The sequence below is a fragment of the Myotis nattereri genome (genome assembly GCF_964212035.1).
Source record: "Myotis nattereri genome assembly, chromosome: 12".
Lineage (NCBI taxonomy): Eukaryota > Metazoa > Chordata > Mammalia > Chiroptera > Vespertilionidae > Myotis > Myotis nattereri.
Genome location: NC_138087.1, coordinates 7180708 through 7200830, shown reverse-complemented (window position 1 = coordinate 7200830; position 20123 = coordinate 7180708). Strand labels below are relative to the sequence as shown.

Sequence of the window (20123 nt, the reverse complement as noted above, 5' to 3'; positions counted from 1 at the left end):
CATCTGAGGGAGTGGACAGTCTGGGATCACCTCAGTTCAGCTCCAGGGTAAAGAGGAGTAGTGGCTGGCTGCAGTTCTTACCTAGTTTCTTTCCATTCCTTCAGCTCCTGAGAGCAATTTTGGATTCCAGCTCACGTGACATGGGTCCACCAGCCCTCTCCTTCCTTTGGTAGTACCTGGGTTCTGGGCTTTGGTCCCTCACCTTGTAAAGCTGTCAGCCTTTGAGCTGTTCCATAACACTTGCCAGTTGCTCTCAGGGATAAACGTGGTTCTAAATGTGGGGCTTACTTCCCTTTGTGAGTTCTATCTTCAAGCTCTTTGATGCTTTCAAGCATAGTTTTGGTGGATATGTCAGTATGTGTGCGTTCACATTTATGTTGTGGAAGTTGTTAATCATAAAAAGTCATGAAAATAGTGTAAAACAATCCCCTTTGTCTCTTTGACACAACTTTAGTGTTGTCTTCCTGGCTTTGATAATATCCTGGCTTCTGGTATGACAAGGTGTTCCAGCCTCTGACTTGGAATTAGCCACTCCAATAAGAAACCTTGGTGTTCCTGATAGTTTTTGTTAGCGGTATTCTTTTAGATTAGTTTTTTTGTTTTTTTAGCTTTTAGAAGAGGTCTAAATTATTAATCCATTCTTACCAGGAGTTACTTCATTCTTTATCTTGATGCCTGCAGATATCCTTTAAAGACTCATCAAGGATTCAGAGTTGTCTGTTGCCAGTAGCTTTAGGTGAGTGTTGTGCCATGGATCTTTTAGCAGTCTCGTGAATCAATAGTTATAAAAATATGAAAACAATTTTAATGTAACATGGTATCTTTAGTAATGTGTTAAGTGATAAGACAAATTTTATATTTTAAGATACTAAAACGACACCTTTTGATCCTTATAAAAAGCTAGTGGCCTGGTGCACGAAATTCGTGCATGGGGGTAGGGGGAGGGTGTCCCTCAGCCTGGCCTGCACCCTCTCCAATCTGGGACCCCCTCAGGGGATGTCTGACTAATGGCAGTCGGACATCCCTCTCGCAATCCAGGACCGCTGGCTCCTAACCGCTCACCTGCCTGCTTGCCTGGTTGCCCCTAACCACTCTGCCTGCTGGCCTGCTTGCCCCTAACTGCCCCCCTTGCAAGCCTGCTCACCCCCAGCTGCCCTCCCCCCCTGCCGGCCTGATCGCCCCCTCAACTGCCCCCCACTGAGGGCCTGCTCGCCCCCAACTGTGCCCCCTCCTCCCCCTGCCGCCAGCCTGCTTGCCCCCAACTGCCCTCCCTTCCTGGCCTGATCACCCCTAACTGCCTCTGCCTCGGCCCTGCCACCATGGCTTTGTCTGGAAGGATGTCTGGAAGGTCTCCTGGTCTAATTAGCATATTACTCTTTTATTAGTATAGATACTAGAGGCCTGGTGCACGGATTCGTGCATCGGTGGGGTCCCTTGGCCTGGCCTGTGGGGATCAGTGGACCTCTGTGTCGCCACTGCCCGGCCTTACCTGCCAGCTCGTTGGGCTCTGTCCACGTCGATACCACACAGCATGAAGTAGTGCGGTTAGCAGCAGGCGCCGGGCTGGCGCTATGCCACTCCCGCTCATACTGGCCTTGCTGCACCTGCCGTTCAGGCACACGGGGAGTGTCGTGGGCCGGGGCAGTGTCTGGGGCCCGTCAGCTGGGTGGTGCTCCTGCTGTGGGAGCGCTTTGACCACTGTCCAGTCGCTTAGGCTTTTATATATATAGATATTGAGGTTAACATTGATTAACAATAATTGATGATAGGGAATATTAAGAGATTAACTCAGAGTAGGTCAGACTTCACAGGCTGAGGTACCATCCTTCACACAATTGCCCTTACTGCAGACATTAGCTGCAAGCTCGGGGGGGTCCCTAGGTCACCACATTTCTGACCAGCTGGCTACAAATTCGGGGTTCCCAAGACTCTCAGGTTTAGCAATTTACTACAACAACTCAAGTGCTATACTTATGAATTATAGTTTTATTGTAGCAGAAATGGATTGAAGTCAGGACCAGCCTAAAGAAGAAATGCACAGGGTGAGGTTCGGGAGGGTCAGCAAGCCTTTTCAGTGGAGTTAGGACCATCACCCTCACGTGGATGTGACTGCATGGAGTCAGAGCATTGTTGACCAGAGAAGCTCACTCCAGCTTCAGTGTCTAGAATTCTTACTGGGGTTTCATTATGTAAGCATGATTCATTGGCGATGAGGTTGAACTCAATCTCTAGTTTCCCTCCCTGGAAATCCTCTATCCTGTAGTTGGTCTTTCTGGATTGGCCAGCCCCCATCTGGAGTTACCTTGTTAACACCCTGAATTACAAGGACTCCTGTCACTCAGGAAATCCCAAGGATTTAGAGGGTGCTTCCCAAGAACCGGGACAAAGGCCAGCCAAATTCTTTGTTTTACAATAGTTGCCAATTTGGTTTTTACAGGTTGATCACTAATGCCCTGATGGCTCATTCACTCTAGTCATGTCCATTCTGTGATGGGCTTAATAACTTAATTTAGAAGTAGTTGATGAGCTTAAGAGCTATTTTGAGAAATAAAATACTGTGTTGGAAAGATTTGTCATTTCTATGATTGCGAAAGTAAAAGGTACTAGTAATAATACTGTGGTGTGTTGTGTCGACAAAAGAACATTTGTACTTATCAAAAATTTTATAAGCATTGATTCAAGCCAGGTTTGAGGACATGTCTGGAAGCAGGATCTTACTGATTGAGAAAATGCTTTGGAGAGAATGGCAGTTTCACAGCTCATTTTATACATTGGAACCAAAGGAGAGAACATAGGGAAAGTTACATGAAATCCATTAGTGTTAAATTAAGGACAAAGCAAGATGGGGAAATATCTAGTATTGAATGAAAAAGCAAACTGGAGAGAGAAATCTTTTGCATCGATGGGTGCAGGATGGTTAACATTTAATATTTATAGTAAATAGAGATGGTATGCTGGCAGCAAGATAACAACAAGAAGTCTCATGGTCTTGTACTCTGTGCCAAGATTGTGCCTCTCAGAAGACTGGAAAAGAAAATTATTCTGCCATTTTAAAGGTTTGTTATCCTAGATGCACAAAAACAGTGGGCAGGCTTGCTTAAGGTAAAGATTAACCATTTACTAACGAAGCTATAGGCCTGGGGTGTGACTACCTGTCATGACCTGCCCAGTTAGGAATTTATTATCAGACCATACTGTGTGGGTGCTTTTAGTCACTGAGCTTGTCAGCTTTATTGCATAGCCCTCTTTTGGTTCACAGTTGTATATATTTATGATGGCAGGAAATTTGTGAGACTCTTTTGATCCTCTTTGAGATCATTACAGAAAGAGTATTGAGGTTCAAAACTAAATTCATAACTGTTGGGAAATTTTTTTCTGCGCTGAGAGACCAAACAAAGAGGCTGACAACTTGAGCATTACATCAAAAGTTTATTAAGGGCCAAAACCGGTTTGGCTCAGTGGATAGAGCGTCCGCCTGCGGACTGAAGGGTCCCAGGTTCGATTCTGGTCAAGGGCATGTACCTTGGTTGCGGGCACATCCACGGTGGGGAGTGTGCAGGAGGCAGCTGATCGATGTTTCTCTCTCATCGATGTTTCTAACTCTCTATCTCTCTCCTTTCCTCTCTGTAAAAACTCAATAAAATATATATATATAAAAAAAAAAGTTTATTAAGGGAACTTACATATGAGGTACATCTTGGGGCTGAGGCAAGAATGGATTTCCGTCCTATGTGCTTCATGGTGGATGCTAAAGGGTTATATATGGCAGGATGGGTAGGGGTGCTGGTGTGTGAGCTACCCCAGAGAAAGGAAGACACCATACATGCTTGCCTGTTCCAGGAACCAGCACCCCTTTGGTACATGGGTGGGGTTGATTAGATAGGGGATTTACAAAAAGCAAACTCTGCTTTGGCTCTGCTAGATATGGCTGGAGATCTAGCAGCAACAGTCATGTCATAGAATTGTCAGTGTTTTAAAGATGATTGGGCAAATTGCAAGCCTGGATAGTTCAGTATATATATACCAGTAGCCCGGTGCACAAAATTCATGCCCATTGAAAGGGAATTAGAGGAACGTAATTTGGACTCACTATCTAATATCAATAATATGTGAGCTTGAGGCAGTCCGTGTTTCTGAAATTCAATGACATGAATTTTAGCTATTACTTTGCCAAATAAATGGAATTTATAGATATCATTTAAAAGAGCATTCAGCTTCATATTAAAAACTCTGGCTACTGCCCTAACTGGTTTGGCTCAGTGGATAGAGCGTCGGCCTGTGGACTGAAGGGTCCTGGGTTCGATTCCGGTCAAGGGCATGTACCTTGGTTGCGGGGACATCCTCAGTGGGAGGTGTGCAGGAGGCAGCTGATCGATGTTTCTCTCTCATCGATGTTTCTAACTCTCTATCCCTCTCCCTTCCTCTCTGTAAAAAAATCAATAAAATATATTTAAAAAATAAACAAACAAAAAACCTCTGGCTACCAAGTCAGGTCTGTTTTCAACTTTTTGCCAGCATTGTAAATTGTTTGCAGTATCTGCCCATTTGGGGTTGCATGTCATGGTTATGAATAAATAGGGCTTGCCATACTTTGTTACAATTGCCATAGCATCCTGATATCACTGCTGCATATTTCTGGGACTACCCTCAGAAGATGATGGAAGTATTATCATTTTACCAATCGGCACATTGTCATTTTCAGATCTAGATTTGAGATAATCCATCAAACCACTATATTTTTCAACTCTCACCTTAGATTGGTTTGCTTTGATGAAATTTATCCGATTGGCCTCCATTTTGAATATGAATCCACAATAAACTGTTGAGTTAATTTTCCTGCATTTAAAATAGGGTTGAACGTGTCCCACGCAAGGAGATGAAATCCATAATACTGCATTTGTGTGACTCTTGTCCTTACATTTTGTCTAGTATTATTGCCGATTACACTGTTGTCTCTGAGTCTTAATGCAATATCTGTTCCCCAGCCTTTTTCACCATGTGGAAAAAGAATGGGATATGTCATCGCATCTAATGTAGGAAACAGGATATTGATTTGTTTCATTTTAGTGGCATTTGGATTATTGGGATCTGGTTTACAGTGAATGAGCAAGTCCCTTTCAAAAGGAGGTTCTCCATCTTCTTTTCTGAATATGACAGCAACCTCGGTTACACGGGGAGAATTATATCTACTTGGGTCACTGTTACGATCATATTTAATCACTGTTGTTACTTCTGTGGGAGCAATACCTTTTGCTGCTGCTTCAGATTGGGCTTCCTTTTCTACCTCATGTAGTATCTTGTATGATTTTGTTAATTCACTTATTTCATGCATGAGGTTGTTGATGTTGATCATGAGTCTTTCTGAGCTGCCCTGGTTTTCTGGCATTGCTAATCTTTTACTTGTAGCTTCGGCTGTATCCAAAATATAGAGTTGAGCAAACTTCTGAGAAACACCATCTAAAGGATGTAAAGTTCCAGTACGGTGATAAACTTGTCCGTGTATTCTAAAACAGTATGGCCCATATCCTGATGGCGATGCAATATTTGCACCCATGAAGCAAAAGCAAAAGAACTATTTATGGAACAAATATTTTCCATGAAATTTTTACTGTCAGAATCTTCGTTTGTCATTAATCTTCTTAAATATGCCGGGTAATCTGGAAAATGTATATCATCTGGACAAACATTCCCTTTGCTACAACATCGAGTAAATTTCCCATTGGATGGTTTTTCATCAGAGAAATTTAGTGATAGGCAAAATTCACATCGAACAGTCATTCCACCACAACTATGTTCGAGAACTGCATACTCCATTTTCGCTGAGAAGGCAGTTCCTACTAGTATTGGTAGTACTTGTTGATGACTGTTCTCTAGACATACTCTGTCATCACCACTGCCTTCTTTCAACTTCAAAGGTGCATTGGTCTTTAGACATTTTCTGTCGATAATGCCGGTGTTTTTTGTCATCAGAGCGACATTTTCCAGTAGCTGGTGTTCAGATACATCCCGTTGCAGGCGCCGCCTTCTTTCAAGATCAGACGCACGCCGCTCTGCAGACACTTTCTGTCGATAATGCCAGCATCTTTCAGCTGCAGAGCTACGTTGTATCAACAGTTGTTCTTTAGACATAGTCCCACCTCTCTACTGTCATGGTCTGAGATGCAGGTGAATGAGAGTCCTGGCTATCAGGCCACTGAGAGCTGTCTGACCAAAGGCTGTTTCTGGCTGATTCTGTGGGGTGGGACTTCTGCCAAGTCCTCCAAACCTCCTGCTTTCCCCGCTCCTCCCCGGCTCTGCTCTCCACCAGCAAGGTCCCGGGAGCCCGCGGGAGTGGCTACGGCCTCACCTCCCGGGGCCAGCGAAGGTCCCAGGAGCCCGCAGGAGTGGCCGCCGTTGCCTCCTGGGTCGCTTGACACCTGCATATGCAAATTAACCACCATCTTTGTCGGGTTAATTTGCATAGCCACTCTGGCCGGTGGGTGTGGCTTGAGCGTAGCGGAGGGATGGCTAATTTGCATGTTTCTCTTTTATTATATAGGATATATGAAAGCCTAATATGTAAATTGTTCGTGGGGGAGTTCGACTGAGAGACTGATCACTTGCTATAACGTGCGCTGACCACAGGGCGGAGTGCAGAACAAAGGCAGGCCCCAGCCAGCAGCTGGAAGGCCCTGATCTGCCCTAATCACAGGCCAGGCCTAGGGACCCTACCCATGCACAAATTTCGTGCACCAGGCCTCTAGTATTTAATGAGGATGAACTTAGCAAAGGGAAATCAGGATCTTCTTTTCCCCTCCTTTTTTGTTGTTGTTATTAATCCTCACTTGAGAATATTTTTTTCCCCATTGCCTTTTCAGAGTGGAAGGAAAGGAGGGGAAGAGAGAGGCACACACATACACATCGATGCAAGAGAGACACATTGACTGGTTGCCTCCCACCAGAGACAGGGATGTAACTGCATCCCAGGTACATACCCTTGACAGGAATCAAACCCGTGAACCTTCGGTGCGTGGGCTGATGCTTTAACCACTGAGCACACCTGCCAGGGCTCCCCTACTTTTTATCATGAAAAATTCCATGTTGAAATAAAAGTTAAAAGGAAAAAATTAGTATGCTCTTTACCCAGTTTCAACAATTAGTATTTTTTCAGTTTCACTTCATTCTCTTTGTATATTTTATTTTCCTTGGGTGAACTATTTGAAGTTTGCTGCAGACATTATGACAGTCTACCTCTAGAAATTTCATCATGCATTTTCTATAAACAAGTATATTCCAGGCATAACCACAATGTAATTATTGTGCTCTTAAAGGCTAATGATCCTCCCATATAATAAAAGCCTAATATGCAAATTGTCCCCTCAACCAAGAGTTTGACTGGGAGTTCTACCACTCGCTATGACATGCGCTGACCACCAGGGGGTGGCACGGAACATGGCGGGTGTTGATGATGCGGCACTGGCAGCAGGTGGCAGTGGAGGTGCTGCTGGCCCTGGTGGGCCCTACGAGAGTGGGACCACAGCGGGATGGTGGAGCAGGTGAGCGGAGGGCATTAGGCCAAGGTGGGTGTTAGCAGGGGCCGATCCGCAGACGGCGACTAGTGGCAGCGGCGGGGGGCAGGACTGCTGTCAGGCTCCCAGGCGCTGAGGGAGCTGGGCGGGGATCCTGGCCCCGACCTATTGATTGCCCTGCAGATGATGACCAGCAGCCTGGGCTGGGTTGGGGAACTGGGGTTGGGTGGCAGTTACCAACTTCCCGTGGCGCCTGGGCTGAGGGCTGCAACCTTTCGCAGGCTACCTGGTGATGGAGATGGCAGGGATGGAGGTGCGGTGAGAATGCGGGGTGTCCGCCGAGCTTGCTCTCACTCCCCCTGCTACCCTCCCTTGGGACACCAGGGCTCGAGCGCCGGGCGCTCAGGTGCCGAGTGCCCGTAAGGACCCTGCCCTGCACCTGTGCGGCCTCCCCATGGGTTCATGCAGGAGCCGGTCTGGGAGGCTGGCCGGAGAGAGTGCACTGCCTGCCCAGCTTCCGTGTGGCACCGGTGGGCAGCCTACAGGCCCACACTGCACCCCGGCCCACGACGTCTGGCCGCGCTCACCGCATCTCCACATGAGAACTTGGGCGCCATGACTCAGGTGGAGCGGGGCGTGTGAGGGCTCAGGTGCTACCCAGGGCCCAGATGTCAGCTTGGACCTGCCCTTCCACGCCAGATGCTAGCGCTTCGATTGCCGGCCAGGCCTAGGGACCGCACCCATGCACTAATTTCATACATGGGGCATTAGTAATTACGTAATTTCATATACTATTTGTCTCCTATTTAAATTTCCCCATTTGTCTTAAATATCTCCTCGCTTTTCTTCTCCAAACCATTCATTCAGGGTTTACTCATTGTGTCTGACTTTTTGAAAAGTATGGCCCGTGGGTCTTGTAGAAACTTTCCACTTGCTCCTGTATTACCTCTATTTCCTACAAACTGGAAATTAGGTCTAGCAAATCAAGTAGATTTAGGTGCAGCATTGTGGATCAGGGAAGTCTCCGACGTGTGGTTTGCTTGCTGTGAGTGGTGCTGAACCGCTTGTGCCTGCATTGTGAGGCAGCATTTGTAATCAGGTACTCTGGTGATCTGTGGTGCTGTGCAGTATTGTGCTCCGTCATCCTAGTGGTATTGGCATCTGTTGGGTATCTGAATACAGGACTGTCTTTTTTATGGGCTGAAGTTAAACTCCATGTGACAACATTTCTGTAATGCTTGAAAAAATTTGATAATTCCTACTATCCTGGAAATAATGAGATTTTGCTGTCAGCATGTAAAGTTAAATTGTTTTTCCATTTAGTTTGTCTAATTTTTAACCACTTAGTAGAATAACATAAGGCAAAATTGTTTCGGTTTTTTAAAATATGTACTTAAGTTTTGCCCTTTCTAGTCAAAAGAGTGAGAAAGCTCTGAATGAATTTTCAAAGTCTTATATGGCAACTTGACACAAAACGAAGCCATTGTTTCATTAGTTAATGCTTTTCAGTGTTTTCCTTTGGCTCAGTCTCTGTACATTTCTTTCTGGTCTTAACAGGAGTTGGGATAATATTAGACAGTTGGAATATTAATTGTAACTGAAATGGAGAGGGAATTTCGTCTGAAATTTTGCATTCTTATGTTGTTCAAAAAGCTCCATGTGACCCAGCCAATATGGCTCAGTGGTTGAGTGTCGACCCATGCACCAACAGATCACTGGTTCGATTCCCTGTTAGGGCACATGCCTGGGTGTGTGCTTGATCCCCAGTGGGGAGCATGCAGGAGACAGCTGATTGGTGATGTTTCTCTCTCATCGGTGTTTCTCCCTCTCCCCCTTCCTCTCTAAAATCAATAAAAATACTGTGGTGTGTTTTTTTTGTTTGTTTTTTTTAAAGCATCTTAAGTCCTTCCCCTTATTGCAACTCTTCCTTCAACAACTTATATTCTATACTTTTTATTTTATTTATTTTAAATTCTTAGTTTTGCCTAGTTTTAAAAAATGTTTTTATTTATTTTAGAGAGAGGGGGAGGGAGGGAGGAGAGAGAAAGAATCATTGATGTGAGAGACAAACATGGATCGGCTGCCTCCTGCACTCCCCCTACTAGGGATTGAGCCCACAAACCCCAGGTATGTGCCCTGACCAGAAATGAACCAGTGACCTTTTGGTGCATGGGACAATGCTCAACCAACTGGCCATGGTGACCAGGACTATACTTTTTAAAAGTGTAACAAGTTCAACCTGAACATTTTAATGAAGTGATAAGCAATAGAAAGTGGTAAGCTTAAATATCCTGGAGAGAAAAGTCAATACTTTAGAACAGTGGTCAGCAAACCGCAGCTCGCGAGCCACATGTGGCTCTTTGGCCCCTTGAATGTGGCTCTTCCACAAAATACCATGTACGGGCGCACGTACAGTGCGATTGAAACTTCGTGGCCCATGCGCAGAAGTTGGTTTTCGGCCTGGGCGAGTCTATTTTGAAGAAGTTTTACTCAACGTACCTATAGTTTAAGACTTAAAACTTTAAGTAAAGTTTATTAAGTTAATTTTAGGGAACATTGTGGAGTGAAAGAAGATGTAGTGTCGAGGATTGAGAAAGGTATGTTGAGATGGTTTGGACATATAGAGAGGATGAACGAAAGGAGATAGACGAAACAAGTATACAAGACGAGTGTGGATGGGAGAGTTGGAAGGGGTCGACCTCAGCGAACGTACCTCAATCAGATTGAGGACATTTTTAGCAAAGGCCAGCTTAGGAGTACCCTAATTAAGTTAATAACAATGTACCTACCTATATAGTTTAAGTTTAAAAAATTTGGCTCTCAAAAGAAATTACAATCGTCATACTGTTGATATTTGGCTCTGTTGACTAATGAGTTTGCTGACCACTGCTTTAGAACATTAGTCAGTTAAATTCTTCTTGTTACAGAACCAGTGTAGCTTACTAAGATATAGGCTACATTGATATTTGTGTAGATTAAAATATTCCTAAATTTTGAATTAGCCTTATAAAGAGAAGTGGATGAAAGGAGTCCTGGGATGTTTTCAAAGTTGAGGAATACAACATCATGTACTAGGTGTATCAGTTAATAATATGGATTTTGTAATAAAAGAAAACACGATAATTTCAAGAGAAACATTAACAGTGCTTTATTCAAAGTAATGTTCATCACTAGCTACACATTTCCCCCATCTTTCAGGTAATTTGTGGATACCTTCCCAATAGAACTTTTCTTGTTTTGAGGCAAACCATTCAGAGACCCAATTTTCCTCTTCTTTGTATGTTCTGAAGTGCTGCTCAGAAAGTGCGTGTGCCATGTGCCATTGATTGGAACAAGTGGGAGTCTGAAGGAGCAAGGTCTGGTGAATACGGTGGGTGGGTTAATACTTCCCAGGCAAGATCTTTTAATGTGTCTTTAACTGGTTTTGAAGCGTGTGATGAAGCAAAATTACTTTGCCGTGTCTTCTGGCCCATTCTGGTCATTTTACGATCAAAGGGTGATTCAAATTGATTATTTGTTGTCGGTAGCGATCAGTATTAACGGTTTCACCTGGTTTTCACACCTTCCTGATCCCACCGAACGCAGAACATTGTCTTCTTTCTGAAGTGATTTGGCCTTGCAGTCGATGTTGATGGTTGACCTGGATCAACCCATAATTTTGTGCGTTTGGGATTCTCAAAATAAATCCACTTTTCATCTCCAGTCACAATTCGATGCAAAAAAAGACTTTCATGACGTTGAAGCAACATTTTACTGATGAGTTATTTGTCTTTCCATTTGTCTTTCGTTCAGTTGATGTGGCACCCATTTTCCTTCCTTTAAAATCTTTCCCATGCTTATAAATTATCAGAAATTGTTTGCTGAGCAATGTTTAATCTTTCGGCAAGTTGTTTTTGTGTTTGACACGCATCTTCATCCAATAATGCTTGTAATAGTTGGTCTTCAAACTTTTTCGGTTGACCCAGATGTTCTTTGTCTTTCACATCGAAATCATCACTTTTAAAGAGTTTAAGCCGCCGAAACCGGTTTGGCTCAGTGGATAGAGCGTCGGCCTGCGGACTGAAGGGTCCCGGGTTCGATTCCGGTCAAGGGCATGTACCTGGGTTGCGGGCACATCCCCAGTGGGAGATGTGCAGGAAGCAGCTGATCGATGTTTCTCTCTCATCGATGTTTCTAACTCTCTATCTCTCTCCCTTCCTCTCTGTAAAAAATCAATAAAATATATTAAAAAAAAAGAAAAAAGAAAAGAGTTTAAGCCAGTGTTCACAAGTATCTTGAGATGGAGCATGTTCACCGTAAGCTTCCTGAAGCTTTCAGCAACACTTTTCTTCAAAATAAAGTAATGAATTAAAACTTCCCGCAAACGGTCTTTTTCTTTGGCATGAAATTAGACATTTTAAGCGTAAAAATATCTATGATGTTAACACCTTATCTGTTGAGATTGGGGTAGTATTCTTGCATGCTTACTTGCGACATGAGATTTTAAATTTACAGTTTTTCAGCCATGCTGACCAGCTTAAGCTGTGGGCATGGTAGGCAGGGAGTTGGGTTAGGGCTTTGCCACAAAATTGACAGGAAGAGGAGGGAGAAAATGGAGAAAAGCAAGGAGTAAACTGAATTAGGACAATGAAAAAGTGGTCATGATGGAGGTAATGGTTACATCAGAGAATTGTTGGTGTGAGATTGTTAGTGTAAGAAAGTAGAATGATCAGAGGTGGTTTTAAGTGTGAGATGCTTGAAACAAAGATTCCAGAGGTATTGCAGTCATTGGCGATGAGTGGTTGAGGTTGTGACCTGGAGACAGGTGGCTTAAAAGGAGGGGTCAATAGTTTGAAGTAAGGATTAAAGTTAAAGAATTGAGGGGGCAGGTTGTTGAAAGGATCGTGTGTTGCCAAGAATGTATGATAGTAGTGGAAAAGGAGGTATAGCAGGTACCAGTTCTTAAAGTGTATGCAGAAAAGAGGATTAATAGGAAAAGGGGTGGCTGCCATTACTGGTCCACACCAGTCTAAACCTTTTATGACACCCCAGCATCACCCTTTTCTGATTTCTGGCAGCAAAATGCGTTGAGTTACAGTGGGTGAAGTCGGATGCCATATTGTGTTACAGTTGACTTCTGAGAAACTATACTTTGGGGTCTTGCAAATGCCCCAGACTTCCTCTTTGAAAGATTTAGCACTTCCTTTTTTCCCTGGCTAAGAGCTGTCCTGGCACCCAGGTCTGAGGAAATCAAGTTAATTGCTTCTGGGCAGGGTGTGTTTTAGTTAATGTGATGCTTAAAATGTGATGTCACAGCTATGGCTTACTCGGGTTATTTTGCTCTTGTGATGCTGTAGTAATGAACTGTTATTTCACTGTTTTACAGAGTGCTTATGATTTCACGTATTTTCGCTGACGTTGTAAAAGAGGCACGTCGATGATGGATTAACACGAACATTGAATTTCTGTGCACAGTTTCAAATTGGAGCATATTGAATTTTCACCCTAGTTCAGCAGCTCTGCTGCTCACTTAAATGCAGATGAATGAAGACCCCATTCGGGAAGACACCTGGCCAGCGGTCCAGAGCTGATGCAGGTAGGCAGTGCAGCTCTCTGCGTACCTTACGTATGATAAACTGAAAATAGCTATAAAATTGTAGAATACTGTCACATAATTCCTAGTGGTTTGCTCTTCTTAAAGCTTTGTGATTTGCAGGATTTCATACACATACATGCGAGAAACAGGTTTAGTTTTTTGAGAGGTAGGATCATATTAATTTTTGTCCTGTTGTAGATGTCCAGTAAATTTAGCAAGTGAATTGTAAATACCCAGTTAGTAGGATTACAGTCAATAAAGGAATTGTCATTTCATTTTGAAGGAGGAAGTGAAAATGAGACGAATAGATGAGCATTAGATTTACTAAGATTTAGGATATTTATAACAATTTGAAGGAAAAAAGATAAACTGCAGGTTTTGTGACAGCTAATACATCTAGAATAGAAGTTTAGACTTTGCATGATTTTTACCCATCCTCAAATCTTAATAGGCTACACTATAAAATAAGTAAGTGATGTTTTCTGTGGGACCCAGGTTCTTCTCCATTACAGAACACATTTGAAAACAATGTATCATAACATTTTAAGGTTCTTTGATAAAATGAATCTGAGAATTACGCTAGTGAAATTATTAATCTTACAGAAATGGTTGCTCTGTGGTTTAGAACTATTTCTTATGTTTATTAACTATAGTATTTGGAATTCCTTTATAAGAGCCACAGGGATTCAGATTTTTATGTACCCTTCATCTCTTTTTTATTTTAGATTCTCTTTTGTATTATGTTATAATAATATTGATGTAACTGTTCAATATTTGTCAATAAGATTAACTTTCAATAGTGATGGCAGACTGAAGTGTAAGTCATCTGAGAGTTTGTTACTCTGTTCCCAGCTCTCATCAGCCCTATCCTGCTCTCATTATTCATATGAACATTGGTGCATTTTGTAACTTCTTGAGTCTTGGTTTTTCTGATTTAAACAATGCAACTGTTAGGGTAGGTACTTGTTGGGGATATTATGAGGTGTAAACGAGCTTATGCATGTTTGGTGCTTAGCTAGGTTCCTGGCACATTATAGCTGCTGTACAAAAAGCATTATGATTGGTGACCATATTGTTTACAATGAAGTATTTTCTATTTCAATTTAATTGTTGTAGATATTGCCATCAGGTTTTTGTTGATCAATGAAATCTCCCACATTTGTCATTTAAATAGTTGGGTTTTCCTAAGTTCTTTTTATGCACACCATTCCAAATTCAACATTCTTATTTTCTTCATTGCGTTTGAAATCATCTTAGGAGGAAAGTGAGCTAATTAAGGTGATGTGTGTATGGTATAAGTAATTGAAAGAGCTAAACCAGGGGGTGTTACTATATTTGAGGGAGAGATTGTGAATCCAGTCAAGTACGTTGATCTTATAATTTCTGTTTTTATTTTTGGTGTTTTAGGGGGTCTCCAGTATAGTAACATTTTATGCTTAATATATAGTAAATGAAATATTAGTTACCACTGTACTTCAAAGAAAATGTCTGCATGGCCTCTGCAGCAACCTGGTGATGTATTTATGTTGTTAAAAAATTTGAATTTAAGAGAGTTCACAGAAAGATTTTTATTGAAAGGGGGAAAGGACTGAGGTTAGTAGCCATTGGTGAAGAATCATTCATTTCTATAAAGAAATCAAGAAAACTTCACAGTAATTGGCTTTTTGTAACTGAAAACTTAGGATGCCAGAAGCTTTTGCTAATTACTTTTAAGTGTTTTCCAGTTTCACATTTCTTACATATGTTTTGGAGTGGTGTCTTTATTTCAGGTGCTTTAGCGGCCAGTGGAAAATTAAGTAAAGTAACAGTCTTTGTCTACACTGTATAAAAAAATGGGTTGATGGATTTTTTTCAATAACAAAAACAAGCTCGTTGCTTGTTTGGCATTGCTAAATACACCTTCAGAATATACAGTTTTAAATAAGTTCATGGGAACATGTACTTTCCAGAAAGGAAGCCACTTTTCTGGAAGTCAGCAACCCATGTGGTCTACCAAGTTATAAACCTGTTTTCCACTAAGTGTTTTTTGAGCTTTGCATTAAAAAATGATTTAATGGTAGAACAAACAATAATGTGATCTTACGTTTTTGACTCTTATTTCTTAGAGCATGTGGCATTAAGCTAAAGATAAGTAGGTACTCTATTGGCCTATTGTTAGGCCATGAGGTCATATTGTTTTCCACTTATGTGATAGAACCTATTTTAGAAAGATTGCTGACTCCTTGATCAGTATTGATTATAAAATTGTCTTAATCATTCTTCTTGTTAACAAGGACTAAGCGTCTGTTGCTGTTAAATCCCTGTATCAGTAATGAATGTGCCCTTTACAAATAAAGAAAATTCACGGAAAGAGGGTTGTTGTTTTTTTTCTTATGTAACAGGAAGCCCAGGTAGGCATTCCAGAGTTGGTATGCTGATTCAGCTATGCCCTTAGGCTGGTGCCATCCCAGAGGTAAAGGCTGGGGGCTTCAACAGTCCAGCTCCTAAGTCTTTTTCTAGGTGGATAGCTGGGCTTCTCACATGGAGGTTCTCAGAGGAAGTGTCCTAAGAGGAACTGGAACAGCTGCGTGGTCTCTTCTGTCTGAGCCTTGGAAGCCTTACAGGTTCACTTCTGCTGGATTCTGTTCCTTGAGGCAGTCCAGGCGCCTGCCCAAGTTTCAAGGGAGGGAGCATGTGCTGTGCTGAATGAGAGGCATGTCAAAGAATTTACACTGCCACCATGGTAAATACCGGGTAGTGTTTAACATAGAGTGTGAGTGATTCGGTGAAAATTCGAAATGGAATTTTTACATTTTTAAATATAGTTTAATATATTAGTGAGTTTTATTTTAAAGATAACAGGTTTATATACCTAATGACATTGGGCAGTAAGTCCTATTGTATGGTATAACTTTTTTCATATAGTTTTCCTTTAGAGTTAGCCTCCATTTTTACTATTTTACCAAATAGCTGCAATTTTCCTCCTTTTATGGCATCTATATTATAAAAGGCCAGTGACCATAACGCTGTAATGACCAAACGACTGGTCACCAGGAGGTGCATTGATGGGTCTGGTGGCGCGGCGTGTCTTGGTCTCGCAGTGTGGCGGGTCTGGGGTCTTGTGCGACTTTGCGTGCTGGGCCTCTAGTACTTTAATAAAAATTCATAGTTGAAAATGTCAAATAGTGCCAAAGACTTATAGCAAAAAGGTAGGCACTCCAGCTCTGTCTGGTGTGGTTCAGTTGGTTGGAGAGTCACCTTGTACAACAAAAGGTGGCTGGTTCAATTCCATCAGCCCCTCACCCAGGCTGGCCAGGCACCCAAGTGGGACCCCCACCCTCATCCGGGACACCCTTCAAGGCAAACCAGCCGGCCCCACCCATGCACCAGGCCTCTATCCTATATAATAAAAGGATAATATGCAAACTGACCCTAACAGCAGAAAGACTGGGAATGACTGGTCACTATGACACACACTGACCACCAGGGGACAGACACTCAATGCAGGAGCTGCCCCCTGGTAGTCAGTGCGCTCCCACAGGGGGAGTTCTGCTCAGCCACAAGCCAGGCTGCCGCCTGTCAGTACAGCGGTGGTGGTGGGAGCCTCTCCCGCCTCCTCAGCAGTGCTAAGGATATCAGACTGCAGCTTAGGCCTGCTCTCCACTGGCAAATGGACATCCCCCGAGGGCTGCCGGGCTGCCAGAGGGATGTCTGATTGCCAGCTTAGGCCCAATCTCCCCCAGGGAGCGGGCCCAAACCAGCAGGTGGTCATCCCCCGAGGGGTCCCAGACTGTGAGAGGACACAGGCCGGGCTGAGGGACACCCCCCGCCCCGGCACAAATTTTTGTGCACCAGGCCTCTAGTCTTATCTAAGAAAAGAGAAACATGCAAATTGACCGTACTTCTGCTCCACTCACAAGCCACACCCACCAGCCAATCAGGAGTGAGTATGCAAATAAACCCAACCAAGATGTTGGTAGCCACGGAGCTGGAGTGAACAGGAGGCTTGGGTTGCCCCTTGCGATGGAGGAGGAAGCCAAGCTTCCCGCCTGCCCTGGCCAGCTGTGGGCTCTGCTCAAGGCTACAAAGTTTCAATTATAGAAGATAAATAAATCCCAGATACCTGCTTTCAGTGGGTGTGGCCCCTGCTCAAGGAGGGGCTGGGGGCCTCGGTTGCCAGGAGCAACCCAGGCTTCGAGCCAGACCAAGGCTACAAAGTTTCACTTATAGAAGTTAAATAAATCCTAGATACCTGCTTCTAGCCCATTGGCGTGGCCAGCCTGAAAACGGCCATCAGCCCCTCACCCAGGCTGGCCAGGCACCCCAGCGGGGACCCCCACCCTGAAGGGGGTGTGGCCAGCCTGCCAACCGCCATCAGCCCCTCACCCAGGCTGGCCACACCTTCATGGGGTAAGGGTCCCCGCTGGGGGGTTTGGCTAGCCTGCAAACAGCCATCAGCCCCTCACCAAGGCTGGCCAGGCACCCAAACGGGATCCTCCATCCTGAAGAGGGTGTGGCCAGCCTGAATACGGCCCTCAGCCCCTCACCCAGGCTGGCCAAGCACCCCAGTGGGGACCCCCACCCTGAAGGGGTGGTGGCTAGTCTGAAAACAGCCCTCAGTCCCTCACCCAGGCTGGCCACACCCTCAAGGGGTGAGGGTCCCCGTTGGGGGGCTTGGCCAGCCTGAAAACAGCCCTCAGCCCCTCACCCAGGCTGGCTAGGCACCCCAGCAGGAACCCCCACTCTGAAGGGGGTGTGGCCAGCCTGAAAACAGCCCTCAGCCCCTCACCCAGGCTGGCCACGCCCCCCAGTGGGGACCCTTATCCCATGGGGGCGTGGCCGGCCTGCAAACCACCACAGGCCCCTCGCCCAGGCAGCCCCACGCCCCAAGGGAACCCCCACCCTGATCCGGGCCACCCTTCAGGGCAAACCAGCTGGTCCCCATCTGTGCACCAGGTCTCTATACCAATAAAAGGGTAGTATGCTAATTAGACTGGGAGACTTTCCAGGAGACCTTCCAGACGTGCTTCTGGATAAAGCCACGGTGGCGGGGCCAAGGTAGAGGCAGTTAGAGGCTAAGAGGGGAGGGCAGTTGTGGATGATCAGGCTTGTGGGGGATGGGGCCTTTGGGGGTAAGCAGACCAGCAGGGGGGCCAGTTGGGGGTAAGCAGGCCATCAGTGGGTGTCAGTTGGAGGTGATCAGGATAGTGGGGGGGGGGGGCAGTTGGGGGCGAGCAGGCCAGTGGAGAGGGAAAGTGGGGGTAAGCAGGCCAGCAGAGGGGGGGCAGTTGGCGGCAAGCAGGCTGGCAGGAGGGGCATTTGGGAACAAGCAGGCCGGCGGCAGGGGCATTTGGGGGCAAGCAGGCTGGCAAGCTGAGTGGTTAGGGGCAATCAGGCAGGCAGGTGAGTGTTTAGGAACCAGCAGTACTGGATTGTGAGAGGGATGTCCAACTGCTGGTTTAGGCCCGATCCCTGTAAACTGGCCGTAGGACATCCTTCGAGGGGTCCCAGATTGGAGAGGGTGCAGGCCGGGCTGAGGACACCCCCTCCCCCGTGCACGAATTTTGTGCACTGAGCCACTAGTGTGGAATAAGAGTGGTGAGAGTGGACATCCTTCTCTGGTTCCTGATCTTAGGGGAAAAGCTTTGTTTTTTGCCATTTGAATTTGATGTTAGCTGAGGCCTTTATTATGTTGAAGTACTGTCCTTCTATTCCTGTTTTATTGAGGGTTTTAGTCATAACTGGATGTTGCATCTTATCAAATGCTTTTTCTGCATTTATTGATAAGGTCATATGATTTTTATCCTTCCTTTTATTAATGTGGTTATTACATTGATTGATATGTGTATGTTGAACCAGCCTTGTGCCCCTGGAATGATCCTCACTTGATTGTGATGTATCATTTTTTGGATGTACTGTTGTATTCGATTTGCTAGTATTTTGTTAAGGATTTTAGATCTATATTCATCACAGATATTTGTCTATAGTTTCTTTTCATGTGTTATCTTTGCCAGGTTTTGGTATCAGGGTTATTTGGTAGCCTTGTAGAATGTATTAGGCAGTATTGCCTCTTTAATTTTTTGTAAGAGTTTGAGAGGATAGGTTTTAAATCTTCTTTGAATGTTTGGTGGAATTGACTGGTGAAGGTATCTGGTCCTGGACTTTTGTTTTTTTTGGGAGGTTGATAGTTGTTTCAATTTCCTCACTGCTGATCGGTCTATTTAGATTTTCTCATTCTTCATGATTTAGTCTAGGAAGGATATATAAATTACTAGGTACTTATCCATTTCTTCTAGGTTATTGAATTTGATGGCATATAGTCTTTCATAATATTCTAGTATGATCCTTTGTATATCTGTGATGCCCGTGGTGACTTCTCTCTCATTTTTGATTTTGTTTATATAAGTCTTTTCCCTTTACTAAGTCTAGCCAGGGATTGTAAATTTTATTAATATTTTCAAAGAACCAACTCTTGTTTTATTAAAATTTTGTAGTCTTTTTGTTCTCTTATTTCATCTTACTCTGCTCTAATTTTTATTATTTCCTTTCTCCTTGCTGACTTTGGGTTGCTTTTGTTCTTTTTGTAGTACCTATAAGATGTGATGTTAGGTTGTTTACTTGGGATTACTCTTGTTTGAGATAGGCCTGTAATGATATAAAGTTCCCTCTTGTTACTGCTTTCGCTGCATACCAGAGGTTTTGATATTTTGTATTGTCATTCTCATTTGTCTCTATATATCTTTTGATCTCATCTTTTATTTCTTCTTTGACTCGGTCATTTTTTGGTAGTATGTTGTTTAACCTCCACGTATTTGTGGGCTTCTTTTCTTCCTTTCTGCAGTTGATTTCTAGTTTTAAGGCATCATGGTCAGAGGATATGCTTGGTGTAATTTCAGTCTTCTTGAATTTTTTGATGTTTATTTTGTGATCAACATACAGTCTTCCTTGAGAATGTTTCAAGTGTGTGGGAGAAGAATGTAGAATCTGATGTTCTGGGTTGAAATGTTCTGTAAATGTAATTTTGTCCATTTGGTCTGGTGATTCATTTAAGAGTCTCATGC

At 43.9% G+C, this 20123-nt stretch overlaps 1 protein-coding gene across 4 annotated transcripts in view; it reads left to right on the top strand.

Annotated features, from left to right (window-relative positions):
• The window catches only part of SPIN1 (spindlin 1), a 100640-nt gene that overhangs the window by 20895 nt on the left and 59622 nt on the right, over positions 1–20123 (top strand). Inside the window, exons 1-2 of one of the 4 annotated variants that reach the window (XM_081103404.1) lie at positions 682–770; positions 12845–13083. The exons of 1 other annotated variant lie outside the window; for it this stretch is intronic. In XM_081103404.1, the coding sequence (XP_080959530.1) occupies positions 13032–13083 (52 nt within the window). In that variant the 5' untranslated portion in view covers positions 682–770; positions 12845–13031. Of the gene's footprint in view, positions 1–681; positions 771–12803; positions 13084–20123 lie in introns of those variants that run through there. 2 more of the 4 variants (XM_081103403.1, XM_081103402.1) reach the window with 2 other exon arrangements.